Source organism: Oncorhynchus masou, chromosome 5, assembly GCF_036934945.1.
Source record: "Oncorhynchus masou masou isolate Uvic2021 chromosome 5, UVic_Omas_1.1, whole genome shotgun sequence".
Lineage (NCBI taxonomy): Eukaryota > Metazoa > Chordata > Actinopteri > Salmoniformes > Salmonidae > Oncorhynchus > Oncorhynchus masou.
In genome coordinates this window covers 51024072-51051707 of record NC_088216.1, presented here as the reverse complement: position 1 = coordinate 51051707, position 27636 = coordinate 51024072, and the positions used below count along the sequence as shown (strand labels likewise).

General features: G+C 41.5%; 1 protein-coding gene across 1 annotated transcript; it reads right to left on the bottom strand.

Annotated features, from left to right (window-relative positions):
• Nucleotides 1-559: 559 nt before the first annotated feature.
• Nucleotides 560-27636, bottom strand: slc6a11a (solute carrier family 6 member 11a). Its single transcript, XM_064965907.1, has 14 exons — nucleotides 27323-27636; nucleotides 26262-26396; nucleotides 25268-25408; nucleotides 21446-21536; nucleotides 21070-21202; nucleotides 20691-20825; nucleotides 20124-20227; nucleotides 19492-19616; nucleotides 18957-19069; nucleotides 18703-18840; nucleotides 16250-16352; nucleotides 1410-1510; nucleotides 1056-1226; nucleotides 560-784 (listed from the first exon to the last, which is right to left on the bottom strand). Exons 1-14 carry the CDS (start codon nucleotides 27507-27509, stop codon nucleotides 662-664), a joined length of 1800 nt encoding a protein of 599 aa, XP_064821979.1. The 5' UTR covers nucleotides 27510-27636; the 3' UTR covers nucleotides 560-661.

The following is a 27636-nucleotide window of genomic DNA, read 5'->3' as shown; positions in this document are numbered from 1 at the left end:
GATTGGACTCCAGGTTTTTTTCATTTTACCTTTATTTAACTAGGCAAGACAGTTAAGAACAAATTCTTATTTTCAATGATGGCCTAGGAACAGTGGGTTAACTTCTTTGTTCAGGTGCAGAATGAGAGATTTGTACCTTGTCAGCTAAGGGATTCGAACTTGCAACCTTTCAGTTACTAATAAAACACTCAAACCACTAGGTTACCCTGCCACCAGGTTAGCTGACTCCTGACTCCATTTAGCTTTCGGAGAAGTCATTAGCCTAGGGGTTCACATACTTTTTCCAACCTACACTGTGAATGTTTAAATGATGCATTCAATATAGACAAAAAAATACAATCATTTGAATGTTATTAGTTTAAGCACACTATGTTTGTTTATTATTGTAACTTAGATGAATATCAGATCAAATTTGATGACCAATTTATGCAGAAATCCAGGTATTTCCAAAGGGATCACATACGTTTTCTTGACACTGTGTGTGTGTGTGTATCTATATATATATATATTTTTTTAAGTTACAAAAATAGACAACAAAAAAAGGCTGGTTTCCCGGACACATATTAAGCCTTGTCCTGGATGAAAAATCATGGTCTCAGTCCCACTAGGCTTAATCTGTGTCTGGGAACCCAGCCCCAAAAGTAGTAGTAGAACAGTCAGTCTATAGATTATTGCTGTATGTCTTCTCATCGTCAGTAACATGGTCCAGAGCATAGAGACCTACCATCTCCTCCTTCATCATCATAGGAAGGTCATCTGCTGGCCGACAGATTGTCTGGAGGCGCTTGGGAGCAAAGTGGTCTCAAAGTAAGTATAATCAATGTGCTACAAAAGTATTCTTACAAATCTCAGAATTGTGCATAAACTCTATGCTAGAGATGAAAGAACCAGATGAAAGGTCCCAGCCTTTCAGATCAGATTCATTTTATTTAGCTTTTCTAATTTAAAATGTCTAGATTATTAACTTTGTAAATATGACAAAGTGCAACAACAAGAATTTGATGCAATCATTCACACTTTTAAATGTTCCAGGGAAAACTTCCCATCATACTGACCTGCCAGAAAGTCCCTTTGCCCCAGTACAATTTGTAGACCATGGTGATGGGAATGAGAGATAGGGAGGACATAGCCAGGAACCAGCCTAGCCAGTAGGCCCACCACGGGTACAAATATGTGTTGTTGAACTTCAAAGGACTGTACTTCAGCAGGGAAAATACAAAGGTTCCCTTGAAGAGAGAAAAGAAGATGGCGTTTAATTGTTGTTGTTCAAGATGTTGTTTCATTGTTGTTTTGATTATGTCTTACCTTGCCATTGATAGACAGCAGAAAGTTTTGTAAGCATAATTTCAGTTGTATCCATTAAAAAAATGTATTAAATAATGATAGAAATGGACTGGGTTTAAACTCACTGTGCAGATAGTAGGGGTAATGTAGAGCCAACAATACTTGACCAGGGTGGAGGGCCTATAGCCAATCATATCCTCAATGTTGTCACAGAAGCGTTCAGCACCTTCGAAAGAGACAGACATGTTACAGGATGTAACGTGTACGCTAAGAATTGGGAAGCAAGTACAGGGAGTGTATTTAATAAAGGTTACATGGAACAAAACAAGAAACACGAGTAGCGTACAGACATGAAAAATATAAACAGAAACAATAACGCCTGAGGAAAGAACCAAAGGGAATGATAGATATAGACGAGGTAATCAGGAAGGTGATGGAGTCCAGATGAGTCTCATGAGGCACAGGTGCTCGTAACGATGGTGACAGGTGTGTGTAATTATGAGTAAACTGGTGACAATGAGTGCCAGAGAGGAGTGGGAGTAGACGTGACAGTACCTCCTCCCTGAGGAACCCGACGAGCCTGCACAAGGCGCATGAACCCGCAGAGCCGGCACGAGGCGCATGAACCCGCAGAGCCGGTACGAGCGCGTGAACCCGCAGAGCCGGCTGAGGAGCAAGAACCCACAGAGCTGGCTGAGGCTTTCCTTTGGTGAGGCATTATTCTGTAACTTGTATGCTAAGAATCGGGAAGCAACTATATGGAGTGCAAATTTTATAATAAATGGAAACTAGTACAAAACAAGAAACATGAAAAGTGTACAAACATGAAACCGAGTCAGCAATGCCTGGGTAATGAACCAAAGGGAGTGACTGATATAGGGGAGGTAATCAGGAAGGTGATGGAGTCCAGGTGAGTCTCATGAAGCGCAGGTGCGCGTAACAATGGTGGCAGGTGTGAGTAATGATGAGTAAACTGGCGACAACGAGCACCAGAGAGGAGGAGCGGGAGTAGACGTGACAGAAGCCCACTTTACATTGTATCTTTTTAACTAGCTCTTCCGTATGTTTTTTAAACGTAAGATCTTTATCAATCCAAATGCCCAGATATTTATAGGCGGGAACACACTCGATGAGAGAACGATTCCAATTAGTAAATGTGTAGTGCATCTGAGACATTTTTGCGTGAATTATAGAACAAGCAAATCAAAATTTATTTTATATCTGAGATTCTTCAAATAGCTACCCTTTGCCTTGATGACAGCTTTGCACACTCTTGGCATTCTCTCAACCAGCTTCATGAGGAAGCCACCTGGAATGCATTTGAATTAACAGGTGAGCCTTGTTAAAAGTTAATTTGTGGAATGTCTTTCCTTCTCAATGCATTTGAGCCAATCAGTTGTGTTGTGACAAGGTAGGGGGGTAAACAGAAGATAACATGGACTTGGTCTTTTACCAAATAGGGCTAAGGCAAGAACAGCTCAAATAAGAAAAGAGAAACAACAGTCCACCATCCCACATGAGGGAGCGTAATCATCGACTGACACTAATTAGCATAACGCAACAGACATAAATATTCCTAGAAAATATTCCTATTCATGAAATATATTGATACACAGCTTAGCCTTAGCTTTTGTTAATCACCCTGTCATCTCAGATGTTTAAAATAAGCTTTACATCCAAAGCTAAACAAGCATTTGTGTAAGTTTATCGATAGCCTAGCATAGCATTTTGTCCAGCTAACAGCAGGAAACTTGGTCACGGAAATCAGAAAAGCAATCAAATTAAATAGTTTACCTTTGATGAATTTCGGATGTTTTCACTCACGAGACTCCCAGTTAGATAGCCAATGTTCCTTTTTTCAAAAAATATTATTTTTGTAGGCAAAATAGCGCCGTTTGTTCTTCACGTTTGGCTGAGAAATCGCACGAAAACACCAAAAAATATTCCAAATTAGCTCTATAATATCAACAGAAACATGGCAAATGTTGTTTATAATCAATCCTCAAGGTGTTTTTCAAATATCTATTTGATAATATATCCACCGGGACAATTGGTTTTTCAGTAGGACCGATTGGAATAATGGCTACCTCTGTATTTTACGCGAGAATCACTCTGAGAGCATCAGGTGACCACTTGCGCAATGTAGCCGCTTACGGGTATTCTTCAACATAAATGCGTAAAAACTATGTCACAATGCTGTAGACACCTTGGGGAATACGGAGAAAAAGTAATCTGGTTGATAGCCCATTCACTGCTCAATAGGGACGCATTGGAACGCAACGCTTTCAAAACATGAGGCACTTCCGGATTGGATTTTTCTCAGGCTTTAGCCTGCAATATCAGTTCTGTTATACTCACAGACAATATTTTTACAGTTTTGGAAACTTTAGAGTGTTTTCTAGCCTAAGCTGTCAATTATATGCATATCCTAGCATCTTGTCCTGACAAAATATCCCGTTTACTACGGGAACGTTATTTTTCCAAAAATGAAAATACTGCCCCCTACTCACAAAAGGTTAAGACATGAAGGTCAGTCAATACGGAACATTTTAAGAACTTTGAAACCATCAAGCGCTATGATGATGAAACTGGCTCTCATGAGGACCGCCACAGAAATGGAAGACCCAGAGTTAACTCTGCTGCAAAGGATACGTTTATTAGAGTTACTAATCTCAGAAATTGCAGCCCAAATAAATGCTTCACAGAGTTCAGGTAACAGACACATCTCAACATCAACTGTTCAGAGGGGACTGTGTGAATTGCTGCAAAGAAGACACTACTAAAGGACACCAATAATAAGAGACTTTCTTGGGCTAAGAAACACATGCTTCTACACCTGCATTGCTTGCTGTTTGGGGTTTTAGGCTGAGTTTCTGTACAGCACTTTGTGACATCAGCTGATTTAAAAAGAGCTTTATAAATACATTTAAATGACAGACATTAGACCAGTGGAAATTTGTACTTTGGTTTAATGAGTCCAAATTGGAGATTTTTGGTTCCAACCGCTGTATCTTTGTGAGATGCGGTGTGGGTGAACGGATTACATTATTTTATTTGTGTATTTGCCACCGTAAAGCATGGAGGAGGTGTGGAGGTGCTTTGCTGGTAACGCTGTCTGTGATTTATTTAGAATTCAAGGCACACTTAACAAGCATGACTACCACTATGCCATCCCATCTGTTTTGAGCTTAGTGGGACTATTATTTGTTTTTCAACTTGACAATGACCAAACAAACCTCCAGACTGTGTAAGAGCTATTTTACCAAGAAGGAGAGTGATGGAGTGCTGCATTAGTTGACCTGGCCTCCACAATCCCCCGACCTCAACCAAATTGAAATGTTTTGGGATGATTTGGACAGCAGAGTGAAGGAAAAGCAGCCAACAAGTGCTCAGCATACATGGGAACTCCTTCAAGACTGTTGGAAAAGCATTCCAGGTGAAGCAGGTTGAGAGAATGTCAAGAGTGTGCAAAGCTGTCATCGAGGCAAAGAGTGGCTATTTGAAGAATCTCAAATAAAAAATATATTTTGATTTGTTTAACACTTTTTAGTTTACTACATGATTCCATGTGTTATTTCATAGTTTTGATGTCTTCACTATTATTCTACAATGCATAAAATAGTACAAATAAAGAAAAACCCTTGAATGAGTAGGTGATCTAAAACTTTTGACTGGTAGTGTATATTTTATTTCGCCTGCATTAAGTACACGTTTTAAATCAACAAGGCCTTTCTGTAATGTAACAAAATAAGATTGCAGCTCTAACATAGCTTGATCAACAGTTGGTGCAATGGCATACATAACCATATCGTCTGCATACAATATTACAGGATTTAATAGATAGTCCCAAAACCAATCCTTATGGTACACCTTTGATAATATTGAGGAAACTGGACTTGACACCATCAGTTAATTAAGCACACATTGTGTCCTGTCTGTATTATAAGTCTTAAAGAATTTGCTAGACTCCTGATCCAATCCCATTTCAGACAGTCTTTTAATGAGTAGGGAATGGCAAACAGTGTTGAAGGCTTTGGAAAGGTCTGTAAATAAGGCAGCACAATGATTTTATGATCTAGGCAATTTAACACAACATGTAAAACAAGCATAGAAATGAAAGAGTGCTATGTCCAAATCTAAACCAGACTGGTTAACATTCAGAATAAAGTGAGAAGTTTAAAAAGTTAGCTGTGAGCTGGTCAGGGATTCTAATAGCTTGACTGGGCAGGTTGAGAACTTCAAGTCCCTTGGTGTCCACATCACCAACAAACTATCATGGTCCAAACACACTAAGACAGTCGTGAAGAGGGCACGACAAAGCCTATTTGTCAAGGAGCCCAGCCACCCTAGTCATAGACTGTTCTCTCTGCTACCGCACGGGAAGCAGTACCGGAGCGCCAAGTCTAGGTCCAAAAGGCTTCTTAACAGCTTCTACCCCCAAGCCATAAGACTCCTGAACAGGTAATCAGATGGCTACCCGGACTATTTGCATTGTGTACCCCCCTCCCCAACCCCTCTTTTACGCTACTGCTACTCTTTGTTCATCATATATGCATAGTCCCTTTAACAATATCTACATGTACATACTACCACAATAAACCTGACTAACCGGTATCTGTATGTAGCCTCGCTACTTTTATAGCCTTGCTACTGTATATAGCCTCGCTACTGTTATTTTTCACCGTCTTTTTACTGTTATTTTTATTTCTTTACTTACCTATTGTTCATCTAATATCTTTTTTGCACTATTGGTTAGAGCCTGTAAGTAAGCACTTCACTGTAATATCTACACTTGTACTCGGCGCACGTGACAAATCAACTTTGATTTGATCATTGCATAATGGAGAAAATGCAAGGGAGTTCAGGGGGCTTGTTTTAATATCAAAGTTAACCATTTTCACTGTAGTGCCCAAAATGTCTTTCAAGCTGTCAGTTATTCCTTTGGCAGCAAGAGCCTCTCGGTGGATGCTGCAGTGTACCCAAGTGGCGTCGGGAGCAACTGCTTGCACGCGCGTTACCATTCCACTGTGTCTCCCTGTCATGGCTTTTGGGCAATCAGTACAGATACCAATACATCTTGACCACCAAAGTCCATTTGATATCACAAAGCTGTCCAGTACTTTAAAAATATCCTCTCACATTTTCCTGGTTTCCAATGGTTTGCAGAAGAGGATGTCATCCTTAATTGAACCCCATAAACATAAAGCATATATACCAGGCCTGCCATGGCCTGTTGGCTCAGCTGTAATGCATATAATTCACTGGCTTGTATGTGAAGCAGTAATTGTTTCAAAACATCTCCTGCCATGTCACTGATGCGTCTTGAAACAATGTTGTTTGATGAAGGCATTGTCTGTATAGTTTTTTGGGCCTTTTCCCCCAGCATTGTCCCAACCATATCCGCAGCAGCAATAAGAATTAAGTCCTCCACAATAGTATGGGGTAGCTCACCATATAAGACGCTTCTAGCCCCTTCTTATTAATGGTATCTGTTGCTTTTATACATGTCTTACTACTCGAAAGTCATCTTTATTCTCGCTCAAAAACCTCCCGTGGCTTGTTTTTTACATTCTCATGTTTCATTTCTAAATGTCTGTGCAAGAGTGAAGGTTTCCCTTGAGAGAGTAACGGTTAATGTGATTGGATGTTAATTATTTGACTAGGCTACCTGTATTTGACATTGTGTTGTTATTTCGCTGAACACTAGATGGTTTAATTTTATTTCTGTCAGTGAAACGAGGCTACTCAGGCAAGAAAAAAACCTCACCCAAATGTATAGCTCCACTGGAAAATATAAATGTACTGTTTGAAAATGTGATTCATATTTTTATTTGGCGTACCCCGATGGCATTGTGCGTACCCCGTACCCCAGTTTGGGAATACCTGTTATAGGGGACAGATCAGAGTGGCAGCAAGTCGCAAACCTGTAATGGTTGAGTGGCTGGCCTTGTCCTTTTGATCTGTTTGTCCCTCTAGTCACTGTCAGTTTAGAAGCCTTTGTTAAGGCCTGCAAGTGATATAAAATACCAAATATCAGTTGGTATGCTGTAATATATAGTTACATACTCACTATTAGCAATTCCTTACTATTTTTTTCAATACTATTCAACAAGAACATACTGTATTATTGTTTTGCTGTATATTTAATGCTGCATACTATAAATTATGGTGCATTGTAGAAAAGTATTGTGGGAGGGGAAAGAATTGCTGGCTCATTAACATATTTTAAGGCGTGCCTTGAAAGTGGCTATATTTGGTCTTTCTCTTGCATTTCAAAGATGATGGTACAAAAAGAAAAATACATGATTTTTTTTGTATTATCAATTACCAGATCTAATGTATTCTCCTACATTAATTTAACATTTCCACAAACTTCTAAGTGTTTCCTTTCAAATGGTATCAAAAATATGCATATCCTTGCTTCAGGTCCTGAGCTACAGGCAGTTAGATTTGGGTATGTCATTTAAGGTGAAAATGAAAAAAAAGGGTCCGATCCTTAAGAGGATTTATTTAACCTATGATGGTTGAATATTCAATCACGTCCATTTGATCTGTTTTACCCTGGAATCACGGACAGTTTGGAAGCCTTTGTTTAGGCCTCTAGAAGCGCAAGTTATATAAAACACCTAGTATTATTATGCTGTAATATACAAATGCCTAGAAGCCAACCTACTTGCTCCAATCCCTTGTAATCAGGTGTTGGAACCAGTTCAGGGAACAGAATTAAAAAACAGAAAATAATATTTGAGGAACAGAGTTAGAACCGGGAACGAAAGTGATCTATATATTTATGGAACAGAACCGTTATTTTAAAAGCATGGGAACCGGTTAACAACGTTCTTTTACGTTACAAGCCTTTTTTCCAGTCCCACAAAAACTGCAACAAACGCCTATGCAAGCCCTCACTCTGTCACTCAAACGTCTTCTAGTGTCTGCCTGCCAGCTGGAAATCTTTGCCAGTGTGTGTGTGTAAACTGCCTGGCCCTCCCTCTCCGAAGCATCGCTTACTATAGCCAACTGATGACATTATAAGTGTGATTCAAAAATTAGGAAGAGAGATGTTTAAATAGAGAAGAATGGATTAACATTTTCAATGCTAGTTAAGGATACTATAATTATCATGTTCCACATTGGATTTACAGATTTACAGAAAGGTAAGTTGTAAGTTGGTAAGAAAGGTAAGGTAAATTGTGTTTTTATTCTAGTGCTGCTCTGCACACACAAGATTGTTAGCTCTGATCCAACGTCAAGCCAAATCTCTCAAGTTCAAAGACATTCAAAATTCCTTCATAGAAGCCTAATTCCAGTAAATCATGTCATAACAAGATGCCCAGCACTTCAAGCCAAGCCTCCTCCTCCACCCTCTCTCCCTACCCGCAAAATTTCAGTCGCATCTCGCACCCTACACTTGTCTGTCCATAGTGACTGACAGCACAGTGCAGTGTGTGTTTGTTTGTTATTATGATTAAATTAAACCATGCTGTTACGGCAAAAGACAATTTGCTCTTAACGACTTCCCTATGAAGAATAAATCGCTTACCCACTCCATAGCAAGCTGCTCGATCCGCACTGATTGGTGAAGTAATTTAATGTTGAGCTAAATGTTTAAAAAAATCAATGTCAGAGGTCTTAAAAGGAACAGAAAAGAACGATAAAAAGCAGTACCTTTTTTTGGTTCGAACCATTTCAGAACTTTATTTTGCTGTTCGGAACAGTGCAATGAAAAAAACATGTTACGAATTACAATTTGTATTATATGTTACGAATTTTCTAAACGTACAACATGTTACGTATTTGAAAAACGTATGGTATGTTATGAATTCTAGCTATGTGGCTAACTTTAGCTAGTATAGGAGTTAGGTTAAAGGGTTAAGGCTAGGGTTATGAGAAAGGGTTAGTACACTTGAATTGAATATACAATTGAATATGGGATGGAAAAGATTTGATTACATTGCTACGTGGAATCTTCCACACACTTTTAGCGTATATATAGTTCTGATGATTATGTTGAAATTAAATTGATGTAACAACCTGTTAGTCAAGTCAATGTATTCAACTCATATCAAACATCTCCAATCTAAAATCAAATCTAGAGTCGGCTTTCTATTCCGCAACAAAGCCTCCTTCACTCACGCCGCCAAACTTACCCTAGTAAAACTGACTATCCTACCAATCCTCGACTTCGGCGATGTCATCTACAAAATAGCTTCCAACACTCTACTCAGCAAACTGGATGCAGTTTATGACAGTGCCATCCGTTTTGTTACTAAATCACCTTATACCACCCACCACTGCGACCTGTATGCTCTAGTCGGCTGGCCCTCGCTACATATTCGTCGCCAGACCCACTGGCTCCAGGTCATCTACAAGTCCATGCTAGGTAAAGCTCCGCCTTATCTCAGTTCACTGGTCACGATGGCAACACCCACCCGTAGCACACGCTCCAGCAGGTGTATCTCACTGATCATCCCTAAAGCCAACACCTCATTAGGCCGCCTTTCGTTCCAGTTCTCTGCTGCCTGTGACTGGAACGAATTGCAAAAATCGCTGAAGTTGGAGACTTTTATCTCCCTCACCAACAAACATCTGCTATCTGAGCAGCTAACTGATCGCTGCAGCTGTACATAGTCTATCGGTAAATAGCCCACCCAATTTTACCTACCTCATCCCCATACTGTTTATATTTATTTACTTTGCTGCTCTTTTGCACACCAATATCTCTACCTGTACATGACCATCTGATCATCTGTCACTCCAGTGTTAATCTGCAAAATTGTAATTATTCGCCTACCTCCTCATGCCTTTTGCACACAATGTATATAGACTCTCTTTTTTTCTACTGTGTTATTGACTTGTTAATTGTTTACTCCATGTGTAACTCTGGTGTCTGTTCACACTGCTATGCTTTATCTTGGCCAGGTCGCAGTTGCAAATGAGAACTTGTTCTCAACTAGCCTACCTGGTTAAATAAATGTGAAATAAAAATAAAAATAAAAAAATTAAAAAGTTAAAGTTTTACCCTTATTTAAATGTTTACAATGCTGGTTGAAATGAGATGAAAACAGTACTGGTTGATGACTAAAATCTGATGTATTTTCCATGTTGATTCCACATCACAATACATTGACCAATTACTTTACTTTACTTTGAAACAACGTTGATTCAACCAGTGTCTGCTCAGTGGGTATCCTGTGTCACGTCTACTCCAGCTCGTTGTCGCCAATTTCCTAATTATTACGCCCACCTGTCACCATCGTTACGTGCACCTGCGCCCCATTAGACTCCATCACCTTCCTGATTACCTTCCCTATATCTGTCACTCCCTTTGGATTTTCAGGCATTATTGTTTCTATTTATATGTTTCATGTCTGTATGCTAGTCGTGGTTCTTTGTTTGTTCCATATACCGTTATTTATTAAATACACTCCCTGTACTTGCTTCCCGATTCTTAGCGTACACGTTACAATATAACGCCTTACAGAATAACAGTGATTTTCTTTTGCTTTTTTCGGGTCCAAGGGCAGCTGCCAACCGGATGCCCCAGCTGGCTCGTCAGGCTTCCATGCCTCAGCTGGCTTGACAGTTTCACAAGCCTTGGTTGGCTTGTCAGGCTTCCATTGCCGAAGCGACCAGAGATGCCTCAGCTAGCTCATCAGGCTTTCATGCCTCAGCTGGCTCGACAGGTTCTCAAGCCTTGGTTTACTCATCAGGCTGTCATTGCCGATGCTACCGGGGATGCCTCAGCTGGCTCGACAGTTTCTCAAGTCTCGTTTGGCTCGTCAGGCTTCCATGCCTCGACGGGATCCTATGCCTGAGCCGGCTCATCAGGCTCCCGTGCCTCAGCCGGCTCGACAGGTTCCCGCGCCTCACCCGTCTCTACAAGTTTCCGTACCTCAGCAGGCTCTACAGGCTCCCGCGCCTCAGCCGACCATAATTATTTTCTCCTGATTCCTGCTTACAAGCAACAATTAAAGCAGGAAGCACCGGTCACTAGATCAAAAGTGGTCAGATGAAGCAGATGCTAAGCTACAGGACTGTTTTGCTAGCACAGACTGGAATATGTTCCGGGATTCCGCCAATGGCATTGAGGAGTACACCACATCTGTCATTGGCTTCATCAATAAGTGCATCGATGACGTTGTCCCCACAGTGACCGTACGTACCTACCCCAGCCAGAAAACATGGATTACATGCAGCATCCGAACTGAGCTAAAGGCTAGCGCTGCCGCTTTCAAGGACCTGGACTCTAACCCCGGAAGCTTAAAAGAAATCCCGCTATGCCCTCCGACGAACCATCAAACAGGCATCAATACAGGACTAAGATCGAGTCGTACTAAACTGGCTATGACGCTTGTCTGATGTGGCGGGGCCTGCAAGGCATTACAGACTACAAAGGGAAGCACAGCCGAGAGCTGCCCAGTGACACAAGCCTATCGGACGAGGTAAACTACTTCTATGCTCACTTCGAGGCAAATAACACTGAAATATGTGTAGAGCACCCGCTGTACCGGAAGACTGTGCGCTGAGATCACTCTCTCCACAGCCGATGTGAGTAAGATCTTTAGACAGGTCGACATTCACATGGCCACTGGGCCAGATGGATTACCAGGACGTGTACTGCGAGCATGTGCTGACCAACTAGCAAGTGTCTTCACTGACATCTTCAACCTCTCCTTGTCCGAGTCTGTAATACCAACATGTTTTAAGCAGACCACCATAGTGCCATTGCCCAAGAACACTAAGGTAACCTGCCTGAATGACTACCAACCCGTAGCACTCGCGTCTGTAGCCATGAAGTGCTTTGAAAGGCTGGTCTGGGCTCACATCAACACCATCATCCCAGAAACACTAGACCCACTCCAATTTGCATACCGCCCCAACAGATCCACAGGTGATGCAGTCTCTATTGCACTCCACACTGCCCTTTCCCAACTGGACAAAAGGAACACCTATGCGAGAATGCTATTCATTGACTACAGCTCAGCGTTCAATACCATAGTGCCCTCAAAGCTCATCAATAAGCTAAGGACCCTGGGACTAAACACCTCCCTCTGCAACTAGATCCTGGACTTCCTGACGGGCTGCCCCCCAAGTGGCACGGGTTGATAACAACACATCCGCCACACTGATCCTCAACACGGGGGCCCCTCAGGGGTGCGTGCTCAGCCCCCTCCTGTACTCCCTGTTCACTCATGACTGCACGGCCAGGCATGACTCCAACACCATCATTAAATTTGCCGATGACACAACAGTGGTAGGCCTGATCACTGACAACAACGAGACAGCCTATAGGGAGGAGGTCAGAGACCTGGCCGGGTGGTGCCAGGACAACAACCTCTCCCTCAACGTGATCAAGACAAAGGAGATGATTGTGGACGACGAAAAAGAGGACCGAGCACGCCCCCATTCTTATCGATGGGGCTGCAGTGGAGCAGGTTGAGAGCTTCAAGTTCCTTGGTTTCCACATCACCAACAAACTAACATGGTCCGAGCACACCACGACAGTCGTGAAGCGGGCACGACAAAGCCTATTCTGCCTCAGGAGACTGAAAAGATTTGGTCCTTAGATCCTCAAAAGGTTCAACAGCTGCACCATCGCTGCCTGGTATGGCAACTGCTCAACCTCCAACCGCAAGGCACTACAGAGAGTAGTGCGAATGGCACAGTACATCACTGGGGCCAAGCTTCCTGCCATCCAGGACCTCTATACCAGGCATTGTCAGAGGAAGGTCCTGAAAATTGGCAAAGACTCCAGCCACCCTAGTCATAGACTGTTGTCTCTGCTACCACACGGCAAGCGGTACTGAGCGCTAAGTCTAGGTCCATGAGGCTTCTAAACAGCTTCTACCCCCAAGCCATAAGACTCCTGAACATCTAGTCAAATGGCTACCCAGACTATTCACATTGCCCCTCCCTCTCCACACCATTGCTACTCTGTTGTCATCAATGCATAGTCACTTTAATTCATTAACCTACATGTACAGTACATACTACCTCAACTAACCGGTGCTCCCACACATTGACCCTGTACCGGCACCCCCATGTATATATTGTTATTTTTAATGCTCCTCTTTAATTACTTGTTACTTTTATCTCTTATTAGTTTATCTCTTATTCTTATCCATATTTTTTAAAACTGCTCTGTCGGTTAGGGGCTCATAAGTAAGCATTTCACTGTAAGGTTGTTGTATTCGGTGCATGTGCCTCAGCCCAGCTCTACAGGTTCCCGAGCCTCAGCCCAGCTCTACAGGTTCCCGCGCCTCAGCCCAGCTCTACAGGCTCCCGCGCCTCAGCCCAGCTCTACAGGCTCCCGCGCCTCAGCCCAGCTCTACAGGCTCCCGCGCCTCAGCCCAGCTCTACAGGCTCCCGCACCTCAGCCCAGCTCTACAGGCTCCCGCGCCTCAGCCCAGCTCTACAGGCTCCCGCGCCTCAGCCCAGCTCTACAGGCTCCCGCGCCTCAGCCCAGCTCTACAGGTTCCCGAGCCTCAGCCCAGCTCTACAGGTTCCCGAGCCTCAGCCCAGCTCTACAGGTTCCTGCCCCTCAGCAGAAGCAATCGGCCCACTCCTGGTCCTTGAGGCCGTCCCTCTGGTCTGCATCCCGAGGCTGAAGCCAAGCATCAGGGAAGGGGTACTGTCACGTCTACTCCAGCTCCTCCTCTCTGGTGCTCATTGTCGCCAGTTTAGTCATCATTACGCACACCTGCCACCATCATTACGCACACCTGCGCTTCATGAGATTCACCTGGACTCCATCACCGTCCTGATTACCTCCCCTATATCTGTCACCCCCTTTGGTTCTTTCCCCAGGTGTTATTGACTCTGTTTTTGTTTCATGTCTGTACACTTGGAAACAGGTTCTCTGGAGTGATAAATCACACTTCACCATCTGGCAGTTGAAAATGACAAATCTGTTTTTGGCAATGCCAGGAGAACGCTACCTGCCCAAATGCATAGTGACAACTGTAAAGTTTGGTGGAGAAATAATGATCTGGGGCTGTTTTTCATGGTTCGGTATAGGCCCCTTAGTTCCAGTGAAAAGAAATCTTAACACTACAGCACACAGTGACATTCTAGACAATGCTTTGCTTCCAACTTTGTGGCAACAGTTTGGGGAAGGCCCTTTCCTGTTTCAGCATGACAATGCCCCCATGTACAAAGCAAGATCCATAGAGAAATGGTTTGGCGAGTTTGGTGTGGAAGAACTTGACTGGCCTTCACAGAGCCCTGACCTCAACCCCATCGAACACCTTTGCGATGAATTGGAACACCGACCTCGAGCCAGGCCTAATCGCCCAACATCAGTGCCAAACCTCACTAATACTCTTGTGGCTGAATGGAAGCAAGTCTCCGCAGCAATTTTCCAACATCTAGTGGAAAGCCTTCCCAGAAGAGTGGGGGCTGTTATAGCAGCAAAGGGTGGATCAACTCCATATGAATGCCCATGATTTTGGAATGAGATGTTCGGCATGCAGGTGTCCACATTCTTTGGGTAACCAACAACAGTGGTATTTCAGCCACTCAGTCAATGTTCCCTCTAAGCGGCCACACACCTCCTCCGGGACTGCCGCACAGAAGAAATGCCAGCCCTTGCAAAGACGCAGGAGATTGAACTTCACAGTTCGCCCCATTAGTTTGCACTATAGATCAATGTTTTCTCTGATGTGATCTAATCGACATAATATCAGCTTCTTTTCAATGCAACAAACCAAACCAAATTGAACTTTGCCAGATTGAGCCTGTGATTTTGTTGTAGTCAGAGCCAGAGTGCGTCTATTGACCCTAGCCCACGAGCAGCCTTTCAATCACCCGCCAGTGGATGCCCATTTTCAGATCAGGGCACAGAGCCACGCGTGTGCACATTTGTTGATGTTCTTTGCTAGTTAGCGAGTTATTAGCCCAGGAATTACTTCTTCCTACAAGATCACAACACATGTACATTTCAAACTGTCTTTGAAAAGCGAGTCAGGAGAAAAAAACTTGTTTATTTGTATTAAAGGGACAATGTTGTATTTTGAGATAGGCTTGATTATGCAAATAAGCCAATAGGCAGAGGGTAGCCTACATTGTCTTGTTCTCTGTATGGTAATAATAATTTGTTCTTAATTTTAAGTGGTTTCTTGCATCAAGCAAGACAATACAATTACAGTCACATAATTACAGTCACCTATTTACAGTCACCGATTTGGCCCATGGTGTTACAGACCAGGTAAAAAAAACATTAATTGATGTCAAGCCCTGCATAATCTAAAACAGTTTTTAAAGGTCTCATGATGGAATGTAGGCTGTTTGAGCACCACATAGGCTGCTGTAGGCTATATCATAGAAATCAAAAGCTATTTCCATGTGAAAATTTGCCACTCTGATAGACCTACATTATGCTCAAATAGCTACAATAGCCTATTGGCGACAGTCTAAAACTGTAACTTAAAGTGGGTACAGCCTCAGTTTTCCATGGAAACACAAGCCGGAAGTTGCACAGAATTCTCACAATATTCAATTAGAGGGAACATTGCACATACAGTATATTGAATGTAGGATGAAAAATACTTTGGTTTCTTTGTGGAATTTTCTATGCAATTTCAACATATAGATAGTTCTGTTGATTATGTTGAAATTAGATTGATGTAAGAACCTGTTAGTTAGGTTATTTCTATGTATTTAAGTTGACATTTTACCATACTTTAAATGTTTACAACACTGGTTGAAATGAGATGAAAACAGTACTGGTTGATGACTTTTTTTAAATCCAATGTATTTTCCACGTTGATTCCATGTCGCAATATGTTAACAAATTACGTTGAAACAATGTTGATTCAATCAGTGTGTGCCCAGTGCGGACTCATGTCCCTTTCAGGACTTTCAATTATTATTATTTTTTATAGTGAGAGAAAATCTGGCGAGGAAGCTAGATTTGCATATGTATGTGTTTGCCCATGATTACATAGTGTCATTTCTCTATTCTTACCATATATCCATCCAATACTGAGTGACTGGCAAATGGAGAGGAGCAGCAGAGTGGCACCACTGCACACATAATGGTCAAACAGCTGGATGATGTAGAGGCCACCCTGCCGAAAAAAGGAAGCTTCAATATAGAGTACAATCAATGTTTACAGATCACAGTGCGTTCAGAAAGTATTCAGACCCATTGACATTTTTTATGTTACAGCCTTATTCTAAAATGTATGAAATTAATCTAAATTGAGCTCAGGTGCATCCTGTTTAATCATCCTTGAGATGTTTCTACAACTTGATTGGAGTCCACCTGTGGTAAATTCACACCCCTGTCTACATAAGGTCCCACAGTTGACAGCCATAAGGTTGAAGGAATTGTCCGTAGAGATCCGAGACAGGATTGTGTTGAGGCACACATCTGGGGAAGGGTGCCAAAATATTTCTGCAGCATTGAAGGTCCCCAAGAACACAGTGACCTCCATCATTCTTAAATGGAAGGTTTGGAACCATCAAGACTCTTTCTGGAGCTGGCTGAGCAATCAGGAGAGAAGGGCCTTGGTCAAGGAGGTGACCAAGAACCCGATAGTTATTCTGACAGAGCTCCCTTAGTTCCTCTATGGAGATAGGAGAACCTTCCAAAAGGACAACCATCTCTGCAGCACTCCACCAATCAGGCCTTTATGGTAGAGTGGCCAGACGGAATGAACTCCTCAGTAAAAGGCACATGACAGCCCGCTTGGAGTTTGCCAAAAGGCACCTACATGTAAATGACTCTCAGACCATGAGAAACAAGATTCTGTGGTCTGATGAAACCAAGACTGAACTCTTTGGCCTGAATGCCAAGGGTCACGTCTGGAGGAAATCTGGCACCATCCCTAAGGCAAAGAATGGTGGTGGCAGCATCATGCTGTGGGGATGTTTTTCAGCGGCAGGGACTGGGAAACTAGTCAGGATCAAGGCAATGATGAACGGAGCAAAGTTGAGAGAGTTCCTCGATGAAAACCGGGTCCAGCGTGCTCAGGACCTCAAGCAATGGCGAAAGGTTCACCTCCCAATAGGACAATGACCTTAAGCACATAGCCAAGACAATACAGGAGTGGCTTCGGGACCAGTCTCTGAATGTCCTTGAGTGGTCCAGCCAGAGCCCGGACTTGAACCCGATCGAACATCTCTGGAAAGACCTGAAAATAGCTGTGCAGCAACACTCCCCATCCAACCTGACAGAGCTTGAGAGGATCTGCAGAGAAGAATGGGTGAATCTCCCCAAATACAGGTGTGACAAGCTTGTAGCGTCATACCCAAGAACAATGTTTAAGAACCTGTTTTTGCTTCGTCATTATGGGGTATTGTGTGTAGATTGATGAGGCAAAAAACAATTTAGTCCATTTTAGAATAAGGATGTGAAGTAAGAAAATGTGGAAAAAGTCAAGGGGTCTGAATACTTTCCGAATGCACTGAACAAAAATATAAAAGCAACATTTAAAGTGTTGGTCCCATGTTTCATGAGTTGAAATAAAAGATCCCAGACATTTTCCATTTGCGCAAAAAGCTTATTTCTCTCAAATTCTGTGCACAAATTTGTTTACATCGTTGATAGTGAGCACTTCTCTTTTGCCAAGGTAGTCCATCCACGTGAAAGGTGTGGAAAATCAAGAAGCTAATTAAACAGTATGATCATTATACAGGTGCACCTTGTGCTGGGACAATAAAAGGACACTCTAAAATGTGAAGTTTTGTCACACAACACAATGCCACAGCTGTCTCAAGTTTTGACGGAGCGTGCAATTGGCATACTGTCTGCAGGAATGTCCACCAGAGCTGTTGTCAGAGAATTGAAAGTTCATTTCTCTACCATAAGCCGAATCCAATGTCGTTTTAGAGAATTTGACAGTACGTCCAACCAGCGTCACAACCGCAGACCACGTGTAACGTCCACATACGACTTCTTCACCTGCGGTATCGTCTGAGACCAGCCACTTGGACAGCTGATGAAACTGAGGAGTATTTATGTTTGTAATAAAGCTCTTTTGTGGGGAGAAACTCATTGTGATTGGCTGGGCCTGGCTCCCCATTGGGTGGGCCCATGCCCTCCCTGACCAACACATGGCTGCACCCTGGCCCAGTCTTGTGAAATCCATACTTTAGGGCCTAATGAATTTATTTCAATTTATTGATTTCCTTATATAAACTGTAACTCAGTAAAATCCTTGAAATTGTTTACATTTTTGTCCACTATAGTTATTGTAATACACAACCATAAAGGACTTGGATCAAAAAGTGCTACCCAGATCCACCCTTTTATTGCCATTATTATTATTTAACTTACCTCATTAAGGTGCTTCAATTTATGTTCCTGATATTATATGTTCAGATATCAGAGAACCACCTCTGTAGTAACACAACAACAGCAACAACAGTCTTCGAGCTGGTGTGCATTGGAGACCTGCGTCTGTGACCTCTCACCTCTGTGACCATGATGAGTCCGACCAGGTAGCAGCAGCAGCAGATGAGCAGCAGCAGCATCTCCCTCCTGTAGCCTTTTCTGATGAGGTTTGGGTAGACGTCCGTTACTGATGTCATTAGGCTCTCAAGGCCGACAAACTGGGGAACATGAGAGAGGGCAATGTACTATACATGGGAAAGGAAAGTAGAGGAAAGAACAGCAGGGACAAGAGACCCAGGTGGAGGTGTTGGTGGAGGGCGTGGTGAGCTCTAACCTGGCCGTCCACTCCCAATAGGATGATCATGGTGAAGAAACAGACAGCCCAGAACTGAGGGCAGGGGAGCAGGGACACTGCCTGGGGGTACACTATGAACACCAGGCCAGGACCTGCAGCAGGACAACAAGGAAAACGTTATAGAATATATGTATCCAAACATAATTTGATTGAATTAATTGAACAATACATTCAGTTATGTGTGATGGTATGTAAAAAAAAATTTTTTTTTAAAGATTAAGATTCCATGAGGTGAGACAGGGGCTGTGTCCAAATACCCGTACTTTCGTTCTAAATAGTAGGCATATGTTCTAAATAGTATGTAGTACGATTAGTACACAGTATGTTGTTTTAGTAAGTAGTAGGCAAGATGTACAGTACTTCGGACACAGACAGTGCTTTTACCAGAGGAGGTAGACAAAAATTAAATTCAGATGAGGAAAGTGTGCAGTTATGTTGTCAGACAGTATTTAGGTTGATCAGGAGAACAATAAGGAGTCACACCCTTGTAGATGAATGTCCTTTAGAGACTCACCTGACTCAGCAACCACAGAGATGTCCACACCCTGTTCTCGAGCCATATGACCCAGTATGGAGAAGATGGCAAAACCAGACACGAAGCTGGTCCCACTGTTCAACAAGCACAGGTAGAAGGAGTCTCTGCAAGGCACGAAAACGTTTTCAACACATGATTAAGTCACCCTCTTTAACATGCAGTGTTGTCATTGGCAAGGGTCTAATAAGATGTAAATACAGGTGATTAACATTCATGGCAATTTAGGTAGTGTTGTGACATGACATGTTGTGCCATGAATTCTCCTGGGCGTACTGTATTTGATGGAGACAACTATTATTATATGCTCTGAAGAGATCTTGACCTGCAGTGTTTACCAGATGAAACCCTGATGTACGCAGCTTGCTGTCAAAACATTATTCAGTGACTAGAATGAATGCATCAGAGTCATGAGATTGTGCAGCTTTTCTTATCTAAGTGTTCTACTCCTCCAGCCAGAACCTCACCTACCCAGATGTGCCTTTACTGTCTCCAGACTGGCTGGAGAAATCTTATGGCTATAGATCCTCATGGCACTGCTAAATAAGCCAACTATGTGAGATCTTCAACATGCCACATGTTTTATTAAACCCACAGCCTAGTTGAAAACTCACTTGTAACAGTTGTTGTTGTATTTGTTGTAGCTTCCAAGAGAAGTCAGGTAGCCCAGGCCTATGGCATAAGAATAGAATATCTGCGTTCCTGCATCCATCCAAACCTTGTTGATGAACAAACAGACAAAGAAGACTTAAACTAAAGTTATAAACTGAACATGTCACAACGGAAATGTATACCCTTAAGATGTGGTGAGAATAGAGAAAGACTTAGAGGGCTGGTTTCATGGACACTGATCAAGCATACTCCTGGACTAAGACTCAATGACCTTGTGGTTAGACAGTCTTCCCTAAGATTGGAAGGTTGGGAGTTCAATCCCTGGTTGTGTAAAAATGGGACCTGATGTTTTTCTGCTTGCTACTCAGCTTTGAGGAGATAGATTGGGGCTAAGGCCCTGTGATAGACTAACATCCTGTTTAGGGGGTCTACTCGTACATCAAGCTGCCTCATGTGACAGGAGATACAGTAGGTCCTGTTCCTATGATCTTTTTAGTCCAAGACTAGACTTAATCTGTCTGGGAAACTGGCCCATAGATTTATACTACAGATTATACTACAGATAATACCTGTGGATCAGCTAGCCGTGTTGCATTGGGATACAAGTAGTAGAAGATGCCATCTTTAGCTCCTGGAAGGGTCACTCCTCTGACAAATAACACCACTAGCATGACATAGGGGAAGGTAGCCGTGACGTACACTGCCTATGAATTAGTAGTACAGGGTTAGTACAATACAGAAAACACAACATAGCCACACATACTGGTATTACCACACTAACGACGGACCCATTGTCTCACCAAGTAACTTTACAGCTACAGAAAATAACAGGTTTTTTTTCTGTTTTTTTGTTGTTGTTTTTTTACCTCTGATTTTAAATTTGATTGAGATTGGAATGATGCATAATTATGAAACTACTATCTGACTACAATATCTTATAACCCTTACCTTCCCAGTAGACTTCACTCCTTTCCAGATACAGAAGTAACAGACAATCCATGACAGTAGAAGACACAGAGCCAGCTCCCATCTAATACTTCCCAAGGACTCAATCCCATCTGATATCCGCAGCACTCGCCGTCTGTAAGGAGAAATGGTTGACACTGCAATACATTTGATCCCCAAAGAAAATGTATTGTATGTAAATGTGTTGCAGCCTATTGTAGTTGATTGTATTCTTATAACAATAATTTAAACATTATGATACAACTCTCTTTAAAAAAAATAAAACTATGGTACCTTATTCATTTCTCATGTAAGTAGTCAAGCATCTAATCATGAAAGATGCAGTGGTGAAAAAACACAGCATTAATTATAGACTTACTGCCAAAACTCCACAACGGAAGATGACGAATTCAGGAGAGAACCAGTCCAATTGCTGCTGGCATTCTTGGTGCCAAATGTCACACAAGCATCTGAAATAGATTGAAGTCTAGTTGTAGCATGTAATAAACTTGACAGCTTGAAGTGGATATGCTAGCTAATATCCAGATCCTCTTAACGTGATTGACTCAAAAGCTACTTGTAAATGCTAAACGCTATGGGACAGAAGTATCAAACCTGGTTTGAATAGGACAGTTTTAGAGTCTGTTTACTTTTTTAAAAAGAGAGTGGGTCTTTCCACGAGAAGAGTGCACCAATATTGCATTTTAATATAGACCACATGGAGAATTCAAAGTGTCACATTTCACCCTCTGTGACTTCTAGGAAGATTTTAACCCACTTCTTAGGGCTGCAATCCCGCTAACGGGATGATATGACAACAGCCAGTGAAAGTGCAGGGCGCCAAATTCAAAACAACAGAAATCTCATAATTAAAATTCCTCAAACATACATGTATCTTTTACCATTTTAAAGGTAATCTTGTTGTTAACGTCTTATGGCTGCCCTCCCTTTATTGGGATAATTGTCATCAACAACCGCTGAATTGCATAGCGCCACATTCAAATAATATTACTAAAAATATTTTTATTCATGAAATCACAAGTGCAATATAGCAAAACACAGCTTAGCCTTTTGTTAATCCACCTGTCGTGTCAGATTTAGAAAATATGCTTTACAGCGAAAGCAATCCACGCGTTTGTATAAGTTTATCATATTATGTACACCTAGCATCAAGTAGCTTAGTCACGAAAATCAGAAAAGCAATCAAATTAATCGTTTACCTTTGATGATCTTCGGATGTTTTCACTCACGAGACTCCCAGTTACACAATAAATGTTCCTTTTGTTCCATAAATATTATTTTTATATCCAAAATACCTCCGTTTGTTTGGCGCGTAATGTTCAGCAATCCACAGGAAAGAGCGGTCATGACAACGCAGACAAATTCCAAATAGTATCCATAATGTCCACAGAAACATGTCAAACGTTTTTATATTCAATCCTCAGGTTGTTTTTAAAATAAATAATCGATCATATATCAACTGCAACTGTCTTTTTCAGTCGGAGAGGGAACCAAGCAACAGATAACCACAGCCATTTTTCCAGCCAAAGAGAGGAGTCACAAAAAGCACAAATAGAGATAAAATTAATCATTAACCTTTGATGATCTTCATCAGATGACAATCATAGGACTTCATGTTACACAATACATGTATGTTCTGTTTGATTAAGTTCATATTTGTATAAAAAAAATCTGAGTTTACATTGGAGCGTTACATTCACTAGTTCCAAAAACATCCAGTGATTTTGCATAGCCACATCGATTCAACAGAAATACTCATGATAAATGGAGATGATAATACAAGTTATGCACATGGAATTATAGATATACCTCTCCTTAATGCAACTGCTGTGTCAGATTTCAAAAGAACTTTATGGAAAAAGCAAACCATGCAATAATCTGAGACGGCGCTCAGAAAATTAATCAAATTTGCCGTCATGTTGTAATCAACAGAAACCAGAAATTACATGACAAATATTCCCTTACCTTTGATGATCTTCATCAGAATGCACTCCCAGGAATCGCAGTTCCACAATAAATGCTTGATTTGTTCGATAATGTCCGTTATTTATGTCCAAGTAGCTTCTTTTGTTAGCGTTAGGTACACATATCCAAACGCTCGTGCGTCAAAACTTCAGACAAAAACTTCAAAAAGTTATATTACAGGTCGAAGAAACATTTCAAACTAAGTATAAAATCAATCATTCGGATGTTTTTATCTTAAATCTTCAATAAAGTTCCAACCGGAGAATTCCTTTGTGTCTACAGAAGCAACGGAACGCAAGTCGATATCATGTGGAATGCGCGTGACCAGGAAAGGGCTCTCTGCCTGTAAACTGACTCATTCAGCTCTTATTCAGTCCCACAACACAGCAGAAGCCTCATTCAGGTTTCTAAAGACGGTTGACATCTAGTGGAAGCCCCAGGAAGTGCAACTTCATTCATATCCCAATGTGATTTCAATTGGGCATGGGTTGAAAATATACCAACCTCAGATTTCTCACTTCCTGTTTGGATTTCTTCTCAGGGTTTTGCCTGCCATATGAGTTCTGTTGTACTCACAGACATCATTCAAACAGTTTTAGAAACTTCAGAGTGTTTTCTATCCAATACTAAATATCCAAGCAACTCAATATTGCCCCTGCAGCCATAAGAAGTTTTAACCCCAACATTTCTCCCAAGTTTTCACCATCATTGCAATGCTCTAGTTACTTAGTTGTGTTTACAAAGTAATTTATGAAGATTATTATTTATTTAATGTGATTAGTGATTAATTTGCATCTGTCCCTCATTTTAAGGTCAACCCCATTATGTGAACTGATTTCTCAATTTAATATCATGAAACTACTCCTTTCAAAATATATTTTTCGAAAGTAACATTCAACATCTAATAGTCAGATCATAGCGTAAAAGCAGGTGAGCTGGTTCTACTCTTTTTGGCAATTGTCTAGTGTTTAGTGGTTGAAAACTGAGCACAACGTGTCAACCCTGTTGCCCATAGATTAGCCTCTGCTGAGTCCACAACAACTGGATGTTCCGGTTTTCAGGGGAAATGGAAAGAGTGCCTGTGTACATTAACAAGAGCTTTTGGAGAAGAACAAGGCAACACTCCATCTTAACTCCTCCATCAAATTTGCTGGTTTAGTTGAACAGTGCAGAAGTGAACCTCCCCCAACAGTTGTTTTTCTTCTTGTCAAGACCAGTATGTAGGGGATTTAGTTTCAGGCATTTCTTTTACAGCTGCTATGTTAGGTTACCCATAGATAGACAGGCTAGAAATGTTTAAAAAAAACATCAATAAAATGCCACTCCCTGTTGCACACAAGCTTCCATTCTCCCTGTCACAAGGGGATTTATGACGGATTTAAAATTAAATCATTAACCCTGTTCATTTATTTGGCACTTAATATGAACATAATATAAACATTTGTTTTTGTATGTAACCTCCTGAGATGCGAGGTTTATGAAGTTGAAAATGTGCTCTTTATGACAGAATGCCAAAATTTGGGGAAATGAAACGGGTTTTTTTGGACCAAGTTACACTTCTCAAAAAGCACTGAATTGGTGGATCGCCCAGAGTACATTTGAATGTACTTAATTCAGTCTGAGCAAAGAGGTCCGATGACAAGGTAGAAACGTTGATGTGGGAGGGGGGAGTGGTAGTGAGAGGTAGAAGACAGCCTACAGCAGAAAGCACCCCTCCCCCACTATTCTCACTGTTTTGTCTGTCTTCACTGTTTTCTATTAAACTGTCAGAAGGTGTTCACCTGAACACATTGACTGTTCATGATCTCCACTGAACTATTGTGCCTGCAAGCAGTTTAGAATTGTGGGTGGTTAGGACTGGTTGAACTTTTGTGATGGATGTTACTTGTTTGCAGCACTCTGTGTTTTACAACTAAGCTACGAAGGTAGATGCTTCTGCAATGATTATCGAATGCACTGTTTGATTTCCCCCAAAAGGGACATTTTCTCAAGGACATTACCTGCAACGATTATGATTATCCCACAACTGAAAATATTTATTTCATATATGTTTTTAATTTCAATATATTTTTGAATACGTAGACCATATAATGTTTTTAAAATTATTTTATCAGTCAGTCAGTGGGCAGCTGGGGCCCGTTTCAATCGAAACCTATGAAACATAGCAGTCCGCCTCTGCACCAAGTTTCAGTAGAGTCACCAGTACTGTAAATACCTGTGTTCCAGGCATTGTTGCAGTTGGCCCATGGCAGGTCAATAGCGAAGGATGAGAACAGGTAGAGGAAAGCCCACGCCAGAATCACAATGTAGGTCATACATCCATATATAGTAATCACTTGGGCGGCATAGCCCATTCCTGATGAAGACAAGAAGAGAAACATATCAACATGCTGATAAAAATCAACAACCTAACATGATTTTCCCATTTACCTTGGTTGTATTTGATTCCCCATGAGTCAGATTTACCACAGGGCCCCATTAATTCTGAAAAAATGTCTAAAATCCAAATCAATGTCTTACAAGTACCGTTTCTGAATGCTGTTTGATTTGCATTTTTGGAAATAACTTTTTTTATTCCTTGAAAGTTAGTGTGCTTGCTTCAGCTGTGACTCAGTCTCAGTTGGTAATAGTGTGGCTCTAGCAACGCCAGGGTCATGGGTTCAATTCCAAGTGTCTGCTAAATGTCATATATTATTTTTAATTCAACATTTTTAATGAAAATGTAATGCAGACTGGGTCTTCAGAAAGGGACACTGTTGTAATATGAGTTAGATATTTGAGTTAGTGTTTTAAACATATTCTCAGAATGGGAGAGGCCTTATATAACTGCACAGACATCTTAATGAATGAAGATCACAAACCAATTTTTTGCTTTGTGTCTCACCGCAAATAACGAACGCACACCCTATCATAGAGCCTACTCACTCTACTGTAAGTCTCACTCTACTCTTCATTGCTGTGTGCCTTATTTAACTTAAATAACGTTTCAAATATACATAGATGTAGCATCATCTTTTAATTTCACTGTGATGTAACAAGACCATGCTATGCACATCTACATTATGACGTTATCTGTGAAGCAGTTAGTGAAGGCTCATCCTACCAGTGTTTGTCACAATGATAACAATGTAACTTACCTGTGCTGCGGCAAAGGCATTTGAAAAAGTAACTTTTAACTTAAGTGTACAGGACTGGACAGAGAAACTCACCTTCAAACACCGGGCAGATCTTTCTCCAGCAGGTGATGCCACCCTGGCTAGTGTACTGGCCCAGAGCCGTTTCCAGGATAAACAGAGGGATGCCACAGGTCACCAGGTACAGGATGTACGGGATGAAGAACGCCCCTATAGTACAGGAAGGAGTCATATATATTAGGCCTCCATACAATGCCTATTGTTAATCTACTTTCAAACGTTAAACTTCAGTTGACACAAATCTTTTGTGACAGCCTTAATATAGCTGACTTGGTTCTGGGTGCTGAGATAAGTTGACACTGACAGCATACATAGTTCTCTATATCTTTCAAGCCTGTAGAATACACTGTATTATAAACTGGGTGTTTTGAGTCCTGAATGCTGATTGCATTGTATACCACGGGTTTGAAAAAAAACACATTTATTTTTACTGTTCTAATTACATTGGTAACCAGTTTCTAATAGCAATAAGGCACCTTGGTGGTTTGTGGGTTGGGTTGTGCCTAAGAACAGCCCTTAGCTGTGGTATATTGACCATATACCACACCCCCACAGGGAGAAATATAAAATAAGATCAAATATATTTTGGGTTAATTTTCATGTTCTTCTCTACATTTAGGACTTGCCTGTGAGTCACAAAGTATACAACTGTAACTGTTAAATAAAAAAATAAGGACAGAACTGATGACTATATTTACAGTATTTTCATGAGCCATAACCAACTCTTGAGCTAGCAGACTGGTTCAATGTAAGAATAGCTGTTATGAAAGACTAGATCAGCTGCAACATACCTCACACACCTATTTCTTATTTTCACTAAACTGACCCATAAATATGGTAAGTCTTTTGGAAGTTCTAAAGAAGATTTTGGAAGTTCTAAAGAACATTTTTTCAAGGGACTGACCTCCTTACCCCCACCGACCCCACTAAAAGTACGTAGAAATATATGCACATGTTTAACCAACAAGCCACTGTTGACTGTGTGACTGTGTGATATTAGATTGCTTCTTGCGTAAATATTTTCTGTCTGGGTTTGAATGATTTGTATGTTAACCAATAAGACTTTGTTGACTCACCCCCACCGTTCTTGTAACAAAGATAGGGAAATCTCCATATATTTCCAAGTCCAATAATAGCACCAGCCACAGTTAGAATAAACTCCATTTTGGTATCCCACTGGCCGCGCTCCTTCACACTTTTTTGGGTGTCCTGCACCGGCCCTGGGAGAGTCTCATGCTTGCCTGCAGATAGAGAAGCAGCCATCCTGCGAGTGAGAGAGAAAGGGTTCGGGAGGCAAGTTCTGCTGGTGGAGTCAATGGTTGATGCAATTGTCTGCTGCTGCTGGAGCTTTTATGGATAACAGAACTGTCAAGATGCCAGCTGCTTCTGC

What these genes read in the sequence shown, in the direction of transcription:
- slc6a11a (XM_064965907.1), bottom strand. Translation starts at nt 27,509, where the DNA reads ATGGCTGCTTCTCTATCTGCAGGCAAGCATGAGACTCTCCCAGGGCCG. An exon ending in TTGTTACAAGAACGGTGGGG is followed by an intron (nt 26,397 to 27,322) that starts GTGAGTCAACAA and finishes CCTGTACTATAG; the next exon opens with GGGCGTTCTTCATCCCGTAC. An exon ending in GCAAAGGGACTTTCTGGCAG is followed by an intron (nt 785 to 1,055) that starts GTCAGTATGATG and finishes TTTGCTCCCAAG; the next exon opens with CGCCTCCAGACAATCTGTCG.